Here is a 19,500-nt window from a genome sequence, read left to right as displayed (position 1 = left end):
TGGAGAGAAAATCCTCAGTTATTAAATTTTTCTCAGTTTCCCTTTAAATTAAAAGCCCATCATCAAGTAAAAACTGAAAAACTTGCAGGTATTCAGCTAAATCTAAAGATTTAAACCATTTTATGAGCTTTTCTTCATTTTTGATAATGACCTTATGTATTATTAACTCTGAGTCAGACAAAACCATCACCCAATGAACTGGTGTTTTATTTTGTAGTTTTCAGGCCTTATTTTCATGTTAGTTCAAACACATCTTGATTAATAAACAATAGTCCAAGGGTCTTCACCCAAAAATATTATTGAAATAAACATTTTCTTGAACTAAATCTTCATCACACGTGTCAATAAAGCTTTTGAGATTTTTTTCAAATTTTCGCAAATTTATTGAATTTCTTATTTTTTTTTGTATTTTTTCAAATTATGGGAAAAAAAAACATTTTTTAAAGATTTTACAAACGTTTAAAAACTTTTTGAATATCTGCAAATTTTGGCAAATAATTCATATTTGATTTTAAAAAATTGCAAAATTTTACAATTTATTAAAAATTTAGTAAAATTTTGAAAAATGTTTTTTTTGTAAATTTGAGAAATTTCAATTTTTTTTAAAAAATTTGCAACTTATTGAAGTTTCATGAATTCTGCAAATTTGTGAAATTGATATTACAATTTTTTTATTTTTTCTAAATATTTGCTAATTTATCAATAAAAAACTAAGACATCACATGATTTGGCACTATACAAATAAAGACTGATTGATTGAATGATTGATTAATGTACAATTTTATAAACACAAAAACTGCTCGTTTAAATAATTATTCAGTATATTTTTACGATTTATAAAATTTTATCCACCTTTTTGTCTTTAATGTGAAGATGAAGTAGATTTTGTGGCTCCTGCATGACTTCAATCCAGGTGAGGAAATTGGCTCCTTTAAAAGTTAAGGTTGCAGACCCCTGCAATAGTAGATTTGTTTGTGATAGAAATTTATCAAGTTGTGCATGTGGAGTCATAAACCAAACAACAGGAAGCAGAATGAGTCACAGTCCTGATACTTTCAGATTTAACTTCTCATGTCAGCTCAGAAAGGGAAGCTCTATATTCTTCCCCAGCTGACATCAGCACTGTTGCTCAACGCGGGGATGCTTGTGTGTTCCTCCTGGTGACCGATTATGACAGTTTCAGCTGACCAGGGGACGCTGCGCTGCGGTTCGATAAAAGGGGAAGGAAAGAGACACGAGGACGAATGGTGCAATTCTGTTATGGCCTGATGAGCAGTTAATTCACCCGCTCAGGCAGTGGTCATCCTCAGCCCTCCCCTCTGTCCCTTTCTCACAATCCCTCGCCTTCACCCGCCGAGGATCGTACCCCCTGTTCTTTTTCCGGCCCGGCACAATGGAGGCATGGTGCCGTCGGCGCAGAGCAACACTGCGTAATGCTGCGCGAGTGTCAGTTTGTGGCTGATTGACAATGTCCGGGTGTTAGATAACAGTGATAAAACTCCAATGTCACATGTTTCAGTGTGTGGTTTTCTGCTGGCGTTGTGTTGTGGAATGATTCAGGCGTGTGTGAGCACGCTCTGAGTCACTTTGTGAGAGGACTCATTCTGTGATGAATGTCAGCATGTGTCTCATTGTTTTGCCCCCTTCAGAGGAGCCCCAGCCTCTTCAGGGCTGCAGCTCGGCTTTTTCCACCTGGGTCACAACACGTTGGCTCTCTTTGTTCGAGAAACTGTGCTATAACGGATATTCAACTTCTGTTTTTCACCGTGAATGATACGCATTTATAAAGAGCTGCCACCGCACAAAGACGCTTTGGTTTCAGAATGAGCTAAGTGTGATTAATGCACCATTAGGTTCTGTTTTTCTAGAAAAATGATCAAAAAAGTTGAACTTCCTGCACTTAAAATGACCTCAGAGCTCAAAGATGGCTGAATCGGATGCTGTGTGAAGGAAGTTTAGTTGCGAGTTTAGAGAATATACTTTGAATTCTTACCCTTGACAAATTTGCCACATCTTTGCCAATGCCCAACATCTTTTTTCTGCTTTTGACTCTTGTTTGGTTTACACTGATGATTAAAGTCTAAAAAAAAGACATATTTGCAACGTAACAACTTATTCATCTGGAAAACAGGAGCCTCAGTAGCACGTTGAAGTTAAATTTTTGATTTCCTTACTTTTCTGTGCTACGTTTGGTAAGAATTTTGGAGGATTTCTTTATAAAACTGGTTGAAAATCTTAAGTTTTGCAGCAACTTGGTCACACATTACTCCCTTAACTCTTTACCAAGCATATTGTGATTGTCACCAACACTTTCGTCTTACTTTAATGTTATACTTCCTTTCAGCAGACTGTCTGCTACAATTTGGTGTTAGTTGCAGGTTTGTACGATAATTTTTTCCTGACATATGTCATATTCTGGATCTTATTATCCAGAGTATTGGCAGGATCTGGATCGTACTTTTACACCTGTCTGAAATTATGGTGACCTTGTCTTTATTGTTTTGCAAAGCAATCTGACCATTTATGGTGGAGTTATATACACAAATGGTGAAAACAGCCCTATCTCACAATGATAAAAGATCCTTTAAAAAAGTCCTTGGTTCTGACGGTGATCCGGATCACCTCCAAAATTTAGTCGCTCCCTCCTTATCCCAATTTGAGTATTTCCTGAAAATTTTATCAAGATCCGTTTGTTACTTCTTGAGTTATGACGTCTCAAGTGCACGAATGTGTCTTGCGAATGGGTCACCGCAAATCTCTCAGGATGTCAGTCTGCTAGCTTGCAATCGCATCAATTTAGCGGCGTTGTCAGAGCAAACAAACCTAATTTTAGTCGTTCTTTCCAACATAGCTGGTCAAAGGAGTGTGTATTTATTGCCAGAGATGGCCAAAGATCGAGCTGTGAAAGTGTGGTATGTAGGACATCAAATGGCAGCATCTTGTGTTAGCAAAGTATGCTAAACAGAGCAACACATTCAAAACTTTCTGTACTTTTTCTTTCTGTAAGGAAGTTGTACCATTACTCACTGCAAAGTTAAGCATGGAAAACCATTCAAGGAGACTTTCCTATCGACTGTCAATGATTTGATTAAAGAAGTCAGTCTTTGGCACAAGACTTTTCACAAAACTACATCTGTACATCAGTAAAACCCTTATATTCCAAACTTTAACAACGATGTATAGACTTTTACCCAGGCTAACTGAACAAATTGGTAAAAAGTGTGAAAAACCATCAAAAAATAAAAGTTTTACTCATATTTTTCTAAATACAGAAATGTCGTGGCTGTATCCCCAAAAATGCTGGATTTCTGCTAACACAGTCGTAAAAGGAAACAGCAATCTGGGAAAGTGTAATTCCTCAGATTTGATACACAAAGAGAAAGATCGATCTGTCTTATCTAGTGTCAAATCTACCATCAGTCGAAGCTGAAAACGCTAATTGAGCATTAGCGCTATGCTGGGCTCTAAACCCTTTGAAATCCACCAGGTGTCTTTTTAATCGCTTTCTCTTCTGAGTCTGCAACTGACGAGCAAACGCTAACTCCCAAACGCACCAGAAAGCTGCGGACAGAGACATAACCTTACCGTAAAGAAGCTAATACCATCACACTCCTCTCACTTCAGTTTGAGCTTTCTCACACTGACATTAAATGCAACTCAGCAAATGAGAAAAAACACCCTGAGTCTTCCTGCTTCACACCATCATGTTGTTTCCTAGGTTTGAACAAGACCAGCACCTTCTCTTGTGAGGCTCATAACCGCAAAGGTGTGGCCACCTCCGGATCGGGAACCATCACAGGTAGGCGTCATGCTGTTCAAACTTTTCCTGCTTAAAACGTCTGAAATGTTTGATTCTTTGTTTGTTAAATTTGTCTTTTCTTTCTTTAGTTCTTCCATCCCAGCCTCACAACCTCCGTCCTGTGGAGATCACTCCAACCAGCCTCCGTCTGTCATGGCAGGCTGGATTTGGAGGCGACTACCCCATTGTCCGCTGCACTGTCCAGGTGAGCTGACCTGCTTTTCAAACACATGCACCTCCCTTCTTTTATTCAGGAGGCTCTGATGTTCAGCTTCAGTTTTTACAAACCTACTTTTAAAGAAAGGAGAGTTTGCTTTCCTTTTCTTCTTTTTACTCTTCCTCTACCCTCCCTGTTTTATTCATGGACCAGTAGATCAGGTTTCACTCTGGGAAAGCGGCCTCCTGGACTAATCGTATGTAGCACCACTCCCTCTCAGTGTCTCTGCCACTCTGCCGTGGCCGCTGGCTCTTAGCAGAGAGCAGAAACGTTTTCTCCTGAAGCAGCGAGCAGTGCACCACCCCTAAACGTCTGGTTCTAATAAAGCTGCCCCTCATACCTCTTGCTGTTCTTTAACCCAACCCCTCCCCTCGCCTCCTCTCTCCTCGCCCTCTCGGGGAACAAGGCGAGGGGCCAGCCTCTGCAGAATGGGGCAAAAATCTGAATTTAACGGCTCATTGTGTGCGGTGAAGAGAGCAGAGATATGACTGTACACAAAGAAAGAGGGCACAAAGAAAGAATGAAGAGCAAAGAGAAAGTCAGGGTTTGAAAACAGGAAGAGGCAGTGACAGCAGGTACCGTAGGTCTGAGCCACACCACGGGAATGTGCAATGAAGCGTGACTCAGGGCTGAGCTGTACTATTAGATTAAACACACTTGTTTACAGGCTGGACGGTGATTCATCGAGTCAGGAATGGAGCTCAGTCTCAAACACACACACTCATTCATACCATTTCATATTCTTTTGAATCACACCACCGGCTCACGCCATCGCTCCCCGGCTCCTTACAGCCCCCCTGAGTACTCACAGTGTTTTTAAAGTCAGTGTCAAAGGAGTTCAGAGTCGCACCTGCTGCCCTCACACACCCATCCTGTCAGTGTTGGGAATAACAGCGTTACAACTAAGCGTTACTATCGCCCTTTCTTTTTCTTTTTGTATCGTCCGAAACTTACGCACATTAAAAAATAAATTCAATCATGTTATGTCAATCATGCTTGCACACTCGCTCTGAAACTTTTCTTTTCTTTTCTGTCATTATTTTTCAGAACAGGTTCGATTTTTTTGCGTTTTTTCACATCCGTCCCACTCGTTTCCTGGGTAGTTTGACTATTCAGAGATGCTGTAGGCTCACATTTTCTGACACATTTTCTCAACACATTTCTCAACACATAGATGATAAATGAAAACTTGCTGCTGTTAGGATCAATTGCTTGATGATTCCAGTTTTCTCGTACCGCACATTTTTTTGGATTCAGTCTGCAAGTTGTCTGTGCGTGACTTTCTTTTTCGGATTATAGATCGAAAAATCGCATCTGACTCAGTGTGCAAAGACCTTAAGGGTGGGGGAAAAATTGAAAATGGATATATTAGGAATTTTTTGTTTGACAAAATCAAAATCAGGGATTTTCAAATTCTTCATTTCAGTCTTTGTTTATAAACTGGATTGGAAAAAAGTTACCACTTCTCTCCAGCAGAGGGCAAAATGTTTCTCTCTGACTCACGTGATGTGCAATTTACGGGAAAATATGGCTCCTGATGTAGTCTGCAGACATTATCATCATCATTTAACTTTTTCACATGGTCAGGTGTTAAAAAAAAAAAAAAAAATTGTAAATACCAAAGAATCGCAATTTACATAAAATTGGCACCCCAAAAATTGTAATACAAATGAATCACGAGAATAGCATATCATCCCAGCCCTAGTTTTAATGCAGTCAGAAAAACACCAGACACACAAGTAATGATTAGAAAAATCATGTTGACACGTCTTTAACAAAGAGCTGATGCTAAAGTAAACTTTCCAGCAACAAATATCACACAGCTACCTATGTGTGTCTGTGTAACCTGCAGTCAGAGAGGATCTCATGCAGCATCTTTGGATCAAACCAACTCCAGGGACTTAAAAATAAGGGGTAAATCAGGAGGTATTAAAAGCCGGGAGTGGAGCGAGAGACAAGGTTAAAAAGCATGAGAATCCCTCGTAGATCAGGAGTGTCGGCAGGTCTATCCAAACTGGCTCGCTTAGCCAGACACAGGACAGGAGCTTCAAATTGAATATGTGCGAGTCTGAAGCGGTCTGTTGGATTAAAACTGGTGTTTTCAGAATGGAAGTAAACAGACACCGCTAAGACGTCATAGATGGAAAAGGCAAGAACAGAAGTGAACATTATGACAGGGCAAAACCTGATCGGAAAAATTAATTTTTAAAATATCTTTTTATATATGTTTGGGTTTTTTTTAAATATATTTTTAAAATATTTTTTCTATATTTTTTTTTATTCTTAAAAATATTTTTTATATGTTTTTTATATTTTTAATATTTTTTTAAATTCTACTGTATTATTTTTCTAAGTAACGCAATAATTACCTTTTCTGGTAACTAATTACATTTATGAAGGAGTAATTCTGTTACTAATTCAATTACACTGCAAAAAAATGAAATCTTATCATATCTCTCAGAAAATGTCTTTTTAGACCTAATATGAGCCACATTCACCCGACCAGTCCAGAAAAATGCTTGTTTCAAGTTATTTAAAGACAAAAATAAGGTCTGATTTGTTTTTATCAAGTAGAAAAAATCTGCCAAAAAAACAAGAAAAATGTTACTTGTATTTAGACATTATTCTAGTTTCAAGCAAATTTTTTCTTATGTCATTGGCAGATTGTTTTACTTGTTTCAAGCATTCCAGACCTTGTTTTTCGGTAAATAACTTAAAAAGACATTTTTCTGGACTGACCAGTTGAATATGGCTTGTATCAAGTATAATAAGACAATTTTACTAAAATAAGACAAATATACTTGACAAGATTTCAGTGTTTTGCAGGGTACTTTTTGGGAAAGTAACAAGTAACCATAATTACTTTTTTAAAGTAAGGTGTCGAACACTGATCCTGTGAGTGTTGCTGCTTATTTATCCTCATTAAATTAGTTTTTACCTCTTACTATAAAGCCCACCCAGCACAGTGCAGCCTGCGGGAGCAGCTTTATAATAAACAAAGCTCCAGAGAACAATAGTCCAGATTAACATCTTTAATGTGGTTTAAAGTTGCTGCAGTGAAGGAGTTTTCCTGGCTCGTGTTCCTCTTAAAAAGTGTTTACCGCTGAGGCTGCAGGTTTCTGTCTGCGATTTTCTTTGATGGCTTCTGCTTTCAGTGCACCTTCCTGAGCCTGGGTCACGTTTAAAACAGCAGTGAAGCAGATTTTACACCATTTTTGGCAATTATCTCTTAAAGACCGTCCCCTCCCCCCTCCTCTGTTACTGTATGTAGCAGCTGTAACCTCCTCCTTTTCCTGCACAGGACTCCTGCGCTGTTACTTACCGTCACAAGAAATGAAACATGAAAGAAACTCAAAAATAACTTGATTAAAAAAAGACATGCAAGTCATCAAGGATAAAACTTTTTCATACATTGTCACATCTTTCATGAATGGTCAAAGCTTGTTTTAAGACCACTGTCTGAATATTCCAGGCCAAGCTTTCAGGGGAGCCCTTCACATCCGGCCCGGATAAGCTGATCCACAACCAGAATGTGAACATCCCACCTGCCACACACTTTATCGGGGACCTGGAGCCCCACACCCTCTATGCAGTCCGAGTGGCGTGTCACAGCAGCCAGGGTCCGTCTGACTGGTCGCCCTGGGTGGAGCTACGCACCAAAGAAGGAGGTGAGCCCTTCAGAGTTCAGAGATGTTTGTTTTCATTCTGGTGTGTGCGTGGGATCACCTCCTCCTCCTCCTCTTTGGCGAGTCAGGGTCATGACTGTGTTGTTGGGCTACTGATTAAGGTCTGAGCCCAAGTCTCCTCCCACTTTTGCAGTGGACTGGAACCACTACAAGACTGATGCAGTCCAGCAGTGAGGAGGCAGGGTTAGGTGATGGATCTGGGGAATTTTTGGTCTATTAGAAGGAATTTTTGCCAATGAATAATGTTTTTAACCACGGGAAACTTGTCTTATCAAAGTCTCTTTCATCTTACATTTACATTTTCTGTCAAGGTCTCAAACAAAACTTAAGTTTTTCTAGTGACATCTCACAAAACTACATCTCAAGTCTCTAAATGGATGAATTTATCCTGATGGAAAATGTGAGGGTTCAAAAAACTCAGCAGAGGACACAAGACCAGATTCAAGTGATGAAATGGTTCAGAGAAATAGTTTCGGAAAATGTTGTTTGCAGGTCGGAGTTGTCTGAGTAAGAAAAAAAATACTGGCCAAATTCACATGTCAGCAGGATCAGCAATAAACACATTAAATTAAATGAAGACAGTGTCAAAGATGGATTAAAAAGTAAGACACACCTCAGACTCCCAATTAAGCAATTTCTGTTTAGCAGCCTGATAGCTGAAGGGACAAATTAGTTCAAATTTCTGTTCGTTTTCTGTTGGGGTGCTTGGTAGCGCCACCCAGAGGGCATTAGAGAAAAGTCCGATGACAGAATGTGGCCAGGCTGATCTATTATTCCTATGGCTTTCTGCACCTCAAGTCCTTAAGCTGGACTCTGATTATCTTGGAGCAGGCTTTGATTGTTGGATTCGGGAAATATTGGAAGATTTTCAATGAAAGAATGATAAAAACAAGATTAGACGTCCTCTGAAACACTAAAAGAGTTCAGCAGGTAATAATTTTGTTGACCATGTTTTATATCGACTATGTGTTGTGAACTAACTTAGGTTCAGAGTCGTTTCAGGATATTTCAAAAAGCCCCGTTTCCATCAAGCAGTTCAGTTGGGTTTGTCTTGGTACAGCACGTATTTTGTGGCGTTTCCGCTGACTAATCCTGGATACCATACCGTAAAGTACCGTACTGTACTGTACTGTACTGTACCATACCGTTCCGTACCGTACCATTCCGTTCCATACCGTACCATTCCGTTCCATACGGTACCATTCTGTAACATACTGTTCTGTACCGTTCAGTAAGGTACCATACTGTACCACACCGTACTGTACCGTACCGTACTGTACTGTACCGTACCGTTCCGTACCGTACCATTCCGTTCCATACGGTACCATTCTGTAACATACTGTTCTGTACCGTTCCGTACGGTACCATACTGTACCGCACCGTACCGTACTGTACTGTACCGTACCACTTTTTGGTACCCTTCCGTTGGAGTGTCAGACAGACCAATCCAACCCCGGAAAGTGGAGCTACAACACTGCAGACCGTTGATTGGTCGAGAGAATCGTCACTTCCTGTGTGACAGCGGCTTCTGTATTTCTCCTGGGGGCACACAGACTTCTCTGAAACAAAGTTTGATTGCACTTTGTTTCAAAGAGCCACATGACAATCACATAGAAGACAAATTGCTGGATGTCTTCCATCGTTGCTCTTTGTTTACTGTGTTGCATTTTTCTTCTTCATTGGATTTATTAGCAGGGTACACTGTGATGCGCTGCTGTGGCATCACGCTATTACATAACTGACTACTACTGTACTGATCTAGACCGGACTGCTTGGTGGAAACAGGGCTTAAGAGTCAACCATTTGTACATCTTCACCATGAATGATACTAGCTTCTCGTGAAGACCTTTGGACAGTCTTTCTAAAGTCAATAACCAGTCTTTTAGTCTTTTGGATATTAAGTCCAAGGAAGTTTAACAAACACTGATAAAGCATCCCCATGAACTGACTCAGATATCTGAAGAGGAGACAGCAGAGCCGGCTCTTTTGAGAGCTTAACCAGATAGCTGCTCTCTTGATTAGACCCACAGCCGTCTGAGTACAAGATAAAAAGCAGAGGAAAGAGGACACAGCCCTGAAGGGAACCAGAGTTTGACATCAAAAGCTTGGAAATGTGACCATTTAGTAAAATCTGCAGGACTCTGTTTTTTAAAAAATTTAAGAGCAACAATAAAATCTGACCGGGCAATTTGAAATGAGAGGAGAGGCCTCTTTAGACTCTGAGACAAAGAGCTTGGCATCGTCCACGCTTTTCCCAGCTTGATAGACAAACTGTTGCAGATCAAGATTGCCCTCAGTTAAGGAGATGACGTCTTCTTTTGAGATTTTTCCAAACGTTTTCAACACCAAGGATGTCAGAGCCACTGGTCTGAAATCAGCCCTTCTTGTGGTCCTCTTGAAGAAGCTTTGAAACACTCCTGGTTTAAAGTGTTTGCTTTTGCCTGTTTGTTTTCTGATTTGTGTCTCAAGCTGTCGTAAACTCCAAACACTCACTTTCCCCACCTCCTGCGGTGAAAGTGCTCACAGTCATGCTGAGTTCGACAGCTTGCCTGAAGGAGTGGTGTTAATTATCAGGGATGTTTAAATGATCCTTTAAGGCGTTTTTGTTGAAATTTTCTTTTTTTTCCAGCTTTTACTACTTTTGTTTTTGGTGCGTCAGTCACATTGGGAACATGTGTTATTGTAAGGGAAAGTCAGGGAGTCGAGTTACAGTGCTCTGTTAGTCATAATACATCTTCCTGCTCCCGTCATGTAGTCTGTGTTTATGAAAAGTACCAGACGCAAGTCACTGTACCTCCACCAGCCCGTCTCCAAACGTAAACTCCTGAAGCAGACTGGTAGAGGAGGAGCAGAGGAGGTGGAGACAGAGACAGCCTGAGTAGGAGTGAAGTGAAGTGACTCTGTGACGCTGCTCCGCTCCGTGTTTGAGTTTGAACTGAGGTGGGATTTTCCATGCCAGCTCATGCTCCCTCCATCGCTGGATAAATGGGAGTGGAAACAGTGCAGAGGAGAAATATGCCTCTGGAGGGATGATGGGGCTTTCCGTAGTTTAGACTCTGAAAACGTTTCAACATTTCTCATGAATAAAAAAAGAAGAAGCACGGTTTAAAACGCTTCTCTTATAGAAAAGGACAAGAAGTGGTTTGGAGATCCAGTGAAGCGTCTTTGAGTTTCACTTCTTGTTGTCGCTCTGGTTCTGTTTCAGCGTAAAAACTCAGTTTTATTTTCCTTTGGATCCTTATTATGCTTCATTCCTGCACTTGTTGCTCTTTGCACTTGCTCCGTTGGCTCAGAGAATGAAGGGGAACCAAGATAAGATTTATCTCATGGTTGAAGATAGATCAGGAGGAATTTAAGGTCAGAGGAAGGGAGTTAAAAAGAGGAGAGGCGGATAGATAGCGCTCTCAAGGCGCAAATATTTGTTTCTTTAGTTGCTCTCTGCTCCATTTCTTCCTTACTTTCTTACCTCACATGCTACAAACTGCAAGATCTGCTTCCTGAGTCCAGTCTTTCACCCCTTCATCCTTCATTTCCCCCCTTTTTCGACCCCAGATGACCTTTGATTTCTCTCTCCAGGGGACACAGCAAGGCACTGTGGGAAAGACAAAAAGACTGGGGTTAATGGCGGCAGAACGCGAGGAACGGATAGAAGAGAAAGGGGGCCGCTTTGAGAAAACACTCATTTTGCTATTTTCCCAAAGCTCGCTATTTTCCCGGGGGGAGAGGGACCAGAAGAGAAGGGGGCGGGGAGAGGAAGTGAGGTGACCTGTGTTAGTCTCCTAATCCAGACTCTGCAGTGAAACTTCACTTTACATACTGTATGTATGAGATTCAGAAAGATTTTGTTGCATCTTTTTCTGGACTCAAAGTGACGCTGGTTTGCATCCTGAGTTCTGATGAAAGTGACTCATTGCAAAGTGGTTCAACACACATGTATCTGATTTAATCCTGCTTAGTAGGACAGCTATCACGGGCTTTAAAGGACGCAGTGTACGCACCAGGCTGCTGTAAAATTAAATGAGTTGGATGTCCTTAAAAGACGTTTTTGATGACACTGATCTGGGGATTGTTACTCTAGTGGAGTGCTGAGGGTTTTTTTTTTCATAAATGGATGCTAAATCGAAGCATTATGAGTCAACATTTGGCTTAAGAATGACCCTTTTCCATCCACGTGTAGAGCCTCACAGTGACTAACTGTACCAGAAAGAGCTGCGGCCTGCTCATGCAACGCACGGCAGGATGTGAAACAGTAGTTTTCTGTGTATCCAGATGTTGAGCTCTGCTGTTGTGAGCTAAACATGGCTGAAATATGTTTGTTGCATCTTGCTAAGTTCATCTTTTATGAGGACACTGCAAAAAACTGAAATCCTATCAAGTGTTTTTGATTTACTTTCAGTAGAAATTGTCTTTTGGCTGTGAGGAGTTTGAAAGTGATCCTGAAAAATTCTCTCTTCTTGATATATGCCTGATCGTAATCCACACTTTAAAATAAGAGTATCAGCACCAATATTGCTGGTTACAGGTATTTTAAATGGCTACCTCTTAGCTTCTTGGTTTAGGTCTCTATGAAAACACCACGACGTTATTACTTCTGTAGTGATGGTGGACACAGGAGCCTAACTGTCAGACAGAAAAAGGACAGGAGAATGTTATACCAGGGTGTCCGCGGGGTCTTAAAAAGTATTAACAGCAGAAATCGATGGAGTCAGCAGAAAAATACAAAAATAAAAAAAATACATAAAGACTCTAGTTACAATAAAATACAATAAGGATTGTGAGCGGTATAAACACCAGCTATAATTAATGTCATTTCTTGTTTCATAAAGATAAATTAAATACAACATGAAAGCAAATCACACTATCTCCGGCACATGTCCCAAATTTTTAAAAATGATTAAATAATTTCTCATTTTCTTCAGCAAGTTGGCCTCGAATAACTGCTGTTTCTTGTTGTGGGAGTGTCGATAAACCTGCCTTTAGTTTCATTTGTTCTTTCAAGCTTTATTCCTCCTTAGTTTACATCATTTCTGTAAAAATGTAAACTACAACTGTTAAAAAGTGGATGTCAAAAACAGCTGAAAGTTGCGATAAAGTCTTAAAACTCTTTTAAAAGTTTTTGAAAGTCTTAAAAAGGTATTGAAATCAACCTCAGGATTTTAGCATATACCCTGTATACTTCTTTCAGCAGACTGTCTGCTACAATTTGGTGTTAGTTGCAGGTTTGTACCAAAATTTGTTACCTGACAGTGTTGAAATGATGAAGACCCAGTGCATATTTCATATTCCAGATCTTAGTATCCAGAATATTGCCAGGATCTGGATCATACTTTAACATTTGTCAGAAAATATAGTGACCTTGTCTTGTTTTGTTTTGCAAAGAAATCTGACCATTTATAGTGGAGTTATATACACATATGGTGAAAACGGCCCTATCTCACAATGATAAAGAATCCTTTAAAAAAAAGTCCTGGATCCAGACGGTGATCCAGATCTCCTCCAAAATTTAATAATTTCTTCCTTATCTCATTTTGAACATTTCCTGAAAATTTCATCAAGATCAGTACGCTAGTTTTTGAGTTATGTTCACAGACAAACCCTCCATGAAACATAACCTCCTCGGCGCGGCTAATTAGCCGTTAGCTCGGGCTGCATCACTCTGTAACACAGGGGTTAAGCTGTTTGTGCTAATGTTGCCTCCAACCCACAGTCAGCGGTTATTCTGCAGTGGTCTGTTCAAACTTGAGAGTTTATCAATAAACTGAAGAGTGAGGTAGAGTGAGGCTAGATATAAACGGTTACTAAACGGCTACTTAACTAACAGTGTTTATTTGTTGTGACGTTAGCCTACAGATACGTCGGAGCACCGGGCTGACGATGCTGCTAACATTTAGCCGGCTACCCGCGTTAGCATGATGTCACATTTCAAACCGTAGCGCTACATAACTGTACTGTTACGTCCCTTACCTCTGGGCGTCGTATCCTGTAAAAAGTTGTATTGAACAAAGAAAATTTGTTTCGATCTAATCTCCATTTAATTCTAAAACAAACACACACCTCGCTAAAAGTGATTTAAAACATTGTTCAGAGACTCCGGGCCACAAGGTGGCGTCGGAGTGCAGGCCTCAGGCCTCATTTTTGTCTTTAAACAACTTAAACAAGACATTTTCTGGACTGATAAGGTGAATGTGGCTCATATTAAGTATAGCAAGACAATTTTAACTTCAAATAAGACAAAAACACTTGATAAAATTTCAGTTTTTTTGCAGTGGAGGCAGCAGCAGCAGGCTCCACTCCTTTTCTGTTTTTCCGTCTTAACTTTGAAAATGTTGCAACAACTTTTTTTTTTTTCCAGTAAAACCACTTTTTCTCCTCCTCCCACGCGTAATTTTACATCAACAATTAACATCTCTGTTCTCTTGAACTCACTATTCCATGACTGAAAAGAGAGAGAGGCATTACCACAGAGAAGAGAAGTGAAGGGGGAAGAAAAGGAGAATCAGAGGAAGATGAGGAGAGAAGGAGAGGAAGAGGGAGCAGCAGATGAGTGATCATAGGTGGAGACGAACTCCTGGAACAAACTCCACTTCGAGGTTGTTTTTTGCCGCCGCTGGCAGGCAGAGCGGGGACCGCATGTGGAAACAATCAGCCGCCAAATGCTTCCTGATAACATCATCTGTAGGCTGGGCCATGTTTCCCAAACTCACACTGACTGGGAGTATGCGTGTGTGTGTGTTGGTGTGGGTGTGTGTGGGTGTCCGTCTAGCTTGTGTGACTGTGAGGCTGCTCAGGGGTTGAGGAGCAGAGACAAAGAAAGGCTAAACTCTGACTGCAACAAAAGAAATAAGCAGAGTCGACTCCTTCGAAAGGTCCCTGGACTTTTGTGCTATACTGAGCATCTCACACACACACACACACACACACACACACACACACACATAAATACACAAATTCCTCATGCTATTTCTAGCATGTTGCTCAGCCAGGCTCTGTCTCCACTGAGTTTTTCTGCTGCAGCCGCCTTTTTTTCCTGTCTGCTCCAAAGAGCTTAAAGAAAGCGCTGGATAAAAGAAGAAAGCAGAAACAGGGATGGACAGAAAAGGAAAGGACAGCGTGAAGACTCATCCCTCAGCGTGTGTCCATCTGAGTCCGTCCAGCCGTGCAGACTCACAGAGAGCACGGCGGCTTCTTAACCCAGCTAATCACCTCTATGCGCCGTGCCCTCAGCGAGCCTTTTCATCCTAATTAAGTTGAATTCTCTGAATTCTCTGACATCTTCTGCATCCAGCTGTTGTACTTATCCACAGCCTGGAGGCTTAAGGCTGTCAAAACAACACACGCCCGAGCAGCCCTCTGACCACGGCAGGCCCACAGCAGCTCACAAATAAGTGAAACATCTTCAAGCTTTGATTTGTTTTATGTTTCAGTGCCTGAAAACCCGCCTGTCAATGTGACCGCCGCGCTAAACGGGACAGAGGTACTCATGACGTGGGAGGAGCCTCAGGGAAGGCTGAATGGGGAACTTCAGGGTTACATTGTGGAGTACAGCACACCTTCAGCCCCACAGGTAAGTCTGAGACACCAAAACAAGATCATTTCATCATGTTTTAGAGTCAGAATCATCCTCTCATCCGTTTCTTTAACAGCAGCTTCTTGTGGACACCGGATTGGACACTGAGCTGTCAATCAATCTGACCGCCCCCCTCTCCAATGTGTCCTATCGAGTGTGTGCTTACACAGGGGCAGGGCAAGGACCCTGGACCCCCATACAGACTCTGACACTTATCAACCCTGGTGAGTGACAACATAATGAAGGCATGCGTCTACTCTGACTTGACACGTGACATCAGGAAAGTATCAAGTGTTGCAGCCTCACTCAAAAATGAAACAAACTCATTTTCTTTTTAAAAACATGACACACAAAACCCCATAACAAGAATGTGAAAAAAGTTTCTTTGAAAATATTAGCAAATTTGCGGTGGTGTATTGCATTCACCTTAAAATAAAAAAAAAATCTGCCTGTTTTTACAAGATAGTATCTCATAAAAACAGGATTTTTATTTATTTTTGAGTTTTCTGTTTGTATTAGATACTATCTCAAAAAAAACAGAAAATTTGTATTTTTGATTTTCCTGCAATGTCGAGCCAATCTGAGTGGGCAGAAAATGTCAGAAAATCAAAAGTAGATACTTCCTTGAGTGAAAGGAGTGGCTTCAGGATGATTCTGTGAAGGTCCTCAAGTAGCCCAGTCCGAGACCGGACTTGAATCTAGTGAAACATCCCTGGAGAGATCTGGAAATGGCTGTGCACCACAGACTGTATAAAACATGGACATAGGCTGTTTTCCAAACCGCCTACTACACCAGCAGTGCCTACTATTTTGGCTGATATTCAGTCTGTAGTAGTCAGTATGTGAAAACTTGCAAAATCTGCAGTATACTAAAAACCCCCGGATGTCCTACTGATCCAGGAAATTTCTCAGTATGCAACAACCAGTCTACCTGGCATACTGTTTCCCACAATGAATGGCGCTAACGCTGTTTGTCTATGTGGTGGCAGGTTTTGGTGAATTATCGCCATCTACTGGAATGAGTCGGCACTACAACTACAATACAACAACACTAACTAAGATAGAAGTGATGTAACGAAGAAACACCCGTAAATCTTGTCACTTCCAGTGATTTACAAATTCATTCGCCTTTATAAAACAATAATTCACTTTTTAAACCAAACGTGGATTATATAGAAGTGGTTTTTACATCAGCTGTAAAAATAAAAATCCTCCTAGATTTGTTTTCAATAAATGATATAACTTTTTGTGTAAGATTAGAAATCAAGAATGATAATTATGTTTGATATGATTAACAAAACAATCAAATGCCAAGATCTGCCCATAGCTTGTTTTGTACATTTATAATAAAGGCAAAAAACCCAACATCATCTGTAGCTCCACCTTCCGAATCTGGAAACCAGAGCAGTACCACAAAACAGACCCACGACGTCACCTGTCTGTTCCTGATACAGTGAAATGAAGCCAATCAGCGGACGCAACCACATTTGATAAGACGCTGGCTGTGAGTTTCCTTTCAAACAGCTACAAGCCACCTGTCAGTCATGTGACCTGAGCCTTTGTCTCTGATTGGACACTCTTATGATCCTTATAACTTCTAAACTGCCCAGTTGGAAAAAAAAATCACTCATCGTACAGTGTGTGCCGATAGTGAAATCGGAGTTTCAGACCTTAGCTGTTTTTGAACCAGGCTGTAAATGTGGTTTTTGATGCCGTAAAAATCTGTTTTTGTTGGCTGGGTGTGTACGTGACTTCCAGTCTTTCTGCAGCCAGCCTCAAGTGGATTCTCAATGAACAGCAACTTTTAGGACTTCCACATTTTTACTAACCGGATGTTGCTCCTTGCTGTGCACCGACGCTGCAAAGAGAAATGGGCCAAACTTGTCATCATGGGGTGTTGTGTGTCCAATTTTGAGGATGAATTGACTTATTTCATGTTGGAATGAGGCTTTAACATGAGTTTTGTATGTTTTAACAACAAATTGATTGAGCTTGTAGCTTTAATGTTGTTCAGTGTGATTTCTGCAGCTTCATCTCAGCGTGTTGTTTTCTCCCTGAAGTCGAGTTATTGACCGAGCTCTTCTTTTTTCATTCCCACAGAAATGGAGGGATTTCGAGGTGAGTGTAATGACCGGCTTTGCTCATTCAAACCCACAAATTTGCTCTTCTGTAACCTCCCAGAGTGGCACGTAATGACACACTGACAGTCGCAGTGAGCTTCCACCATGAGACTTCTCTTTCTTATTCTCGGTCATTGGGTTCCTGAGAGTTCCTTCCTGTGTATCTCAGCAAAAAAAAGGAAGGGCGCAAAATAAAAAAGGAGAAGAGAGGATCTCAGAGAGACGGGAAAGGGGAAGAGAAAGGAGCGCGGGGTGAATGGGGAGACGCATCATAAATATTTATAACAGGCAGGAACAGTGTAGCATCTCTGTTTGCTTAGTCTAATAGAGCCAGACAGACGATTCAAACGACAAGAAAGGCAGATAAAGACAGGCAGGGAAAGTTGGGGGAGGATGGGTGTAAACGGGAGGAAAAGTGGAAAACAGTGGGTGGAGGCTGTGAGGGAATAGGATGGTTGGAGGGGGGAGTTTACATCAGCGTGAGAGTTTGGAAAACAAGAGCTGGAGACAAAGTTTAAAGACAGAGGAAAATAAGTTTTTCCCACAATCGTCCTGAACATATGTTGACTATAACACGAGTAAACATTGGATTACTTCAGTTTTAACTATGAGAATGTTTTATTTTTTTAGGCTTTATTTTTGTTGTTTTTTCCAGACAAAGCAAACAAGCTTAGGAAAATAGCACAGCTCAAAAATAGTGAACAACAAGTCATTTATACATCCTCATGTCACATTGGTAAAAAAAGATACAGTCAGTTCATACAGTCGTGGTTCAAGCCTTCAGTGTCATACACACAATCTGTGTTGGAGGATCGAGTTGCAGCCATTTTCGTACTACAGCTTTTTTACGAGCTGCTAATAAAATCTTTACTAGGTACTGATCTTTTTTTTGAAAAATGGGTATGGATGTTATCAAGATAGATAGTGGAAAATGAGCAGCCAATCCCAGTATCAAAAATGTCCAGTAATATGGAGCATCTAATGTAAAGATGCACACGCTACAAATAACAACAACATTTCTCCACATTTAGCTCTAAAACATCACTTTTCATCATTTAGAGGAATATCTGTGAAATAGATTTTTCAAATATTAAATATAAATGTTGAATGTTATATCTAAATGTTGAATGTTATTTATAAATGTTATAAATGAATGTCCTGGTTCCAAATACTTAGCTACGTTTCTAAACATTTAGTTTTCATTCTAAATATTTAGCTAAGACTAAATATTTATCAAAGATTTATAAATCTTAAGCAAAAAATTGTAAATATGAAGTCAAGATTTCTAAACCTTGAGGTATGATTTCTAAATACTAAGCTAACATGCAAATTCCCACTCCTGCCCATTGTGTAGTACCAAAATAAAAGTTCGAGGAAGCGATTTTGAGAATGTCAAGCTTTATTTCTTCGATGTCGACCACAGAATCTTTAACAGCGCCATCACAGCACTTGTTACGTTTATTTTCTAACAGCTGATTTAGCCGACTGTGTTTGATTTTCTTAAAACCCGCCTGGCTGGATCACTTCCTCCAATTTTTACTTTGGTACTTCCGACAGTCGGGTGTGTGAGTTTGCATGTCAGCTACATATTTGGAAACCTTACCTCAAGATTTAGAAATCTTGAAAATATTTAGAATCAGAATCAGTTACCACTGTGCATCAAAAAGTTGTTTTAAAAAAGAGAAAATAAAACACAATCTCAGAGGATTATGCTTTTTGAAAAACAGCCACTTCGTACTACCACCAAAACACACTGTGTATCAGGAAAAGGAGTCAATTTGTGGATTAAATGCAGTGAAAAAATGAAAATATGTAGATCACTTAAACAGTTCAAACAGATTTATATAAATCTTAGTCTAAGTAAATACAAGAGTGAGATAGAAGCAAACTTAAGCTAGTAAAAAATGTGTTGTTTGTGTTCTTTTTTCTGCACATGATCTGACAGATCAGACTATAAATATGCAAAAACAAAGGGGTAGGACTAGAAAAGTTTCTGACTTCATCCTACACCCTTTCGAACGAGGTAAAAAGATTTATGTTATTAGAGTTGTTTCGTTAATAGCTCTGGTTTTTGTTTTCTGTTCAACCACATCATACATCTTATTTGTCAC

The 19,500-nt window shown here is 40.2% G+C and overlaps 1 protein-coding gene across 2 annotated transcripts in view; it reads left to right on the top strand.

Moving 5' to 3' along the window:
- axl (AXL receptor tyrosine kinase) overlaps positions 1 to 19,500 on the top strand; it is a 47,730-nt gene that overhangs the window by 11,941 nt on the left and 16,289 nt on the right. The window contains exons 5-10 of one of the 2 annotated variants that reach the window (XM_074680178.1): positions 3,719 to 3,799; positions 3,889 to 4,004; positions 7,489 to 7,684; positions 15,127 to 15,266; positions 15,349 to 15,493; positions 17,370 to 17,387. In XM_074680178.1, coding sequence (XP_074536279.1) covers positions 3,719 to 3,799; positions 3,889 to 4,004; positions 7,489 to 7,684; positions 15,127 to 15,266; positions 15,349 to 15,493; positions 17,370 to 17,387 — 696 coding nt within the window. Of the gene's footprint in view, positions 1 to 3,718; positions 3,800 to 3,888; positions 4,005 to 7,488; positions 7,685 to 15,126; positions 15,267 to 15,345; positions 15,494 to 17,369; positions 17,388 to 19,500 lie in introns of both variants that reach the window. The other variant, XM_074680177.1, reaches the window with a different exon arrangement.

The sequence above is a fragment of the Halichoeres trimaculatus genome, unplaced genomic scaffold (genome assembly GCF_033239565.1).
Source record: "Halichoeres trimaculatus isolate MK-OKI-2021-1 unplaced genomic scaffold, fHalTri1.1 fHalTri1_scaffold_9, whole genome shotgun sequence".
NCBI classification, from domain to species: Eukaryota; Metazoa; Chordata; class Actinopteri; order Labriformes; family Labridae; genus Halichoeres; species Halichoeres trimaculatus.
The sequence above is the reverse complement of the archived record's forward strand: the minus strand, read 5'-3'. Positions and strand labels throughout refer to the sequence as shown.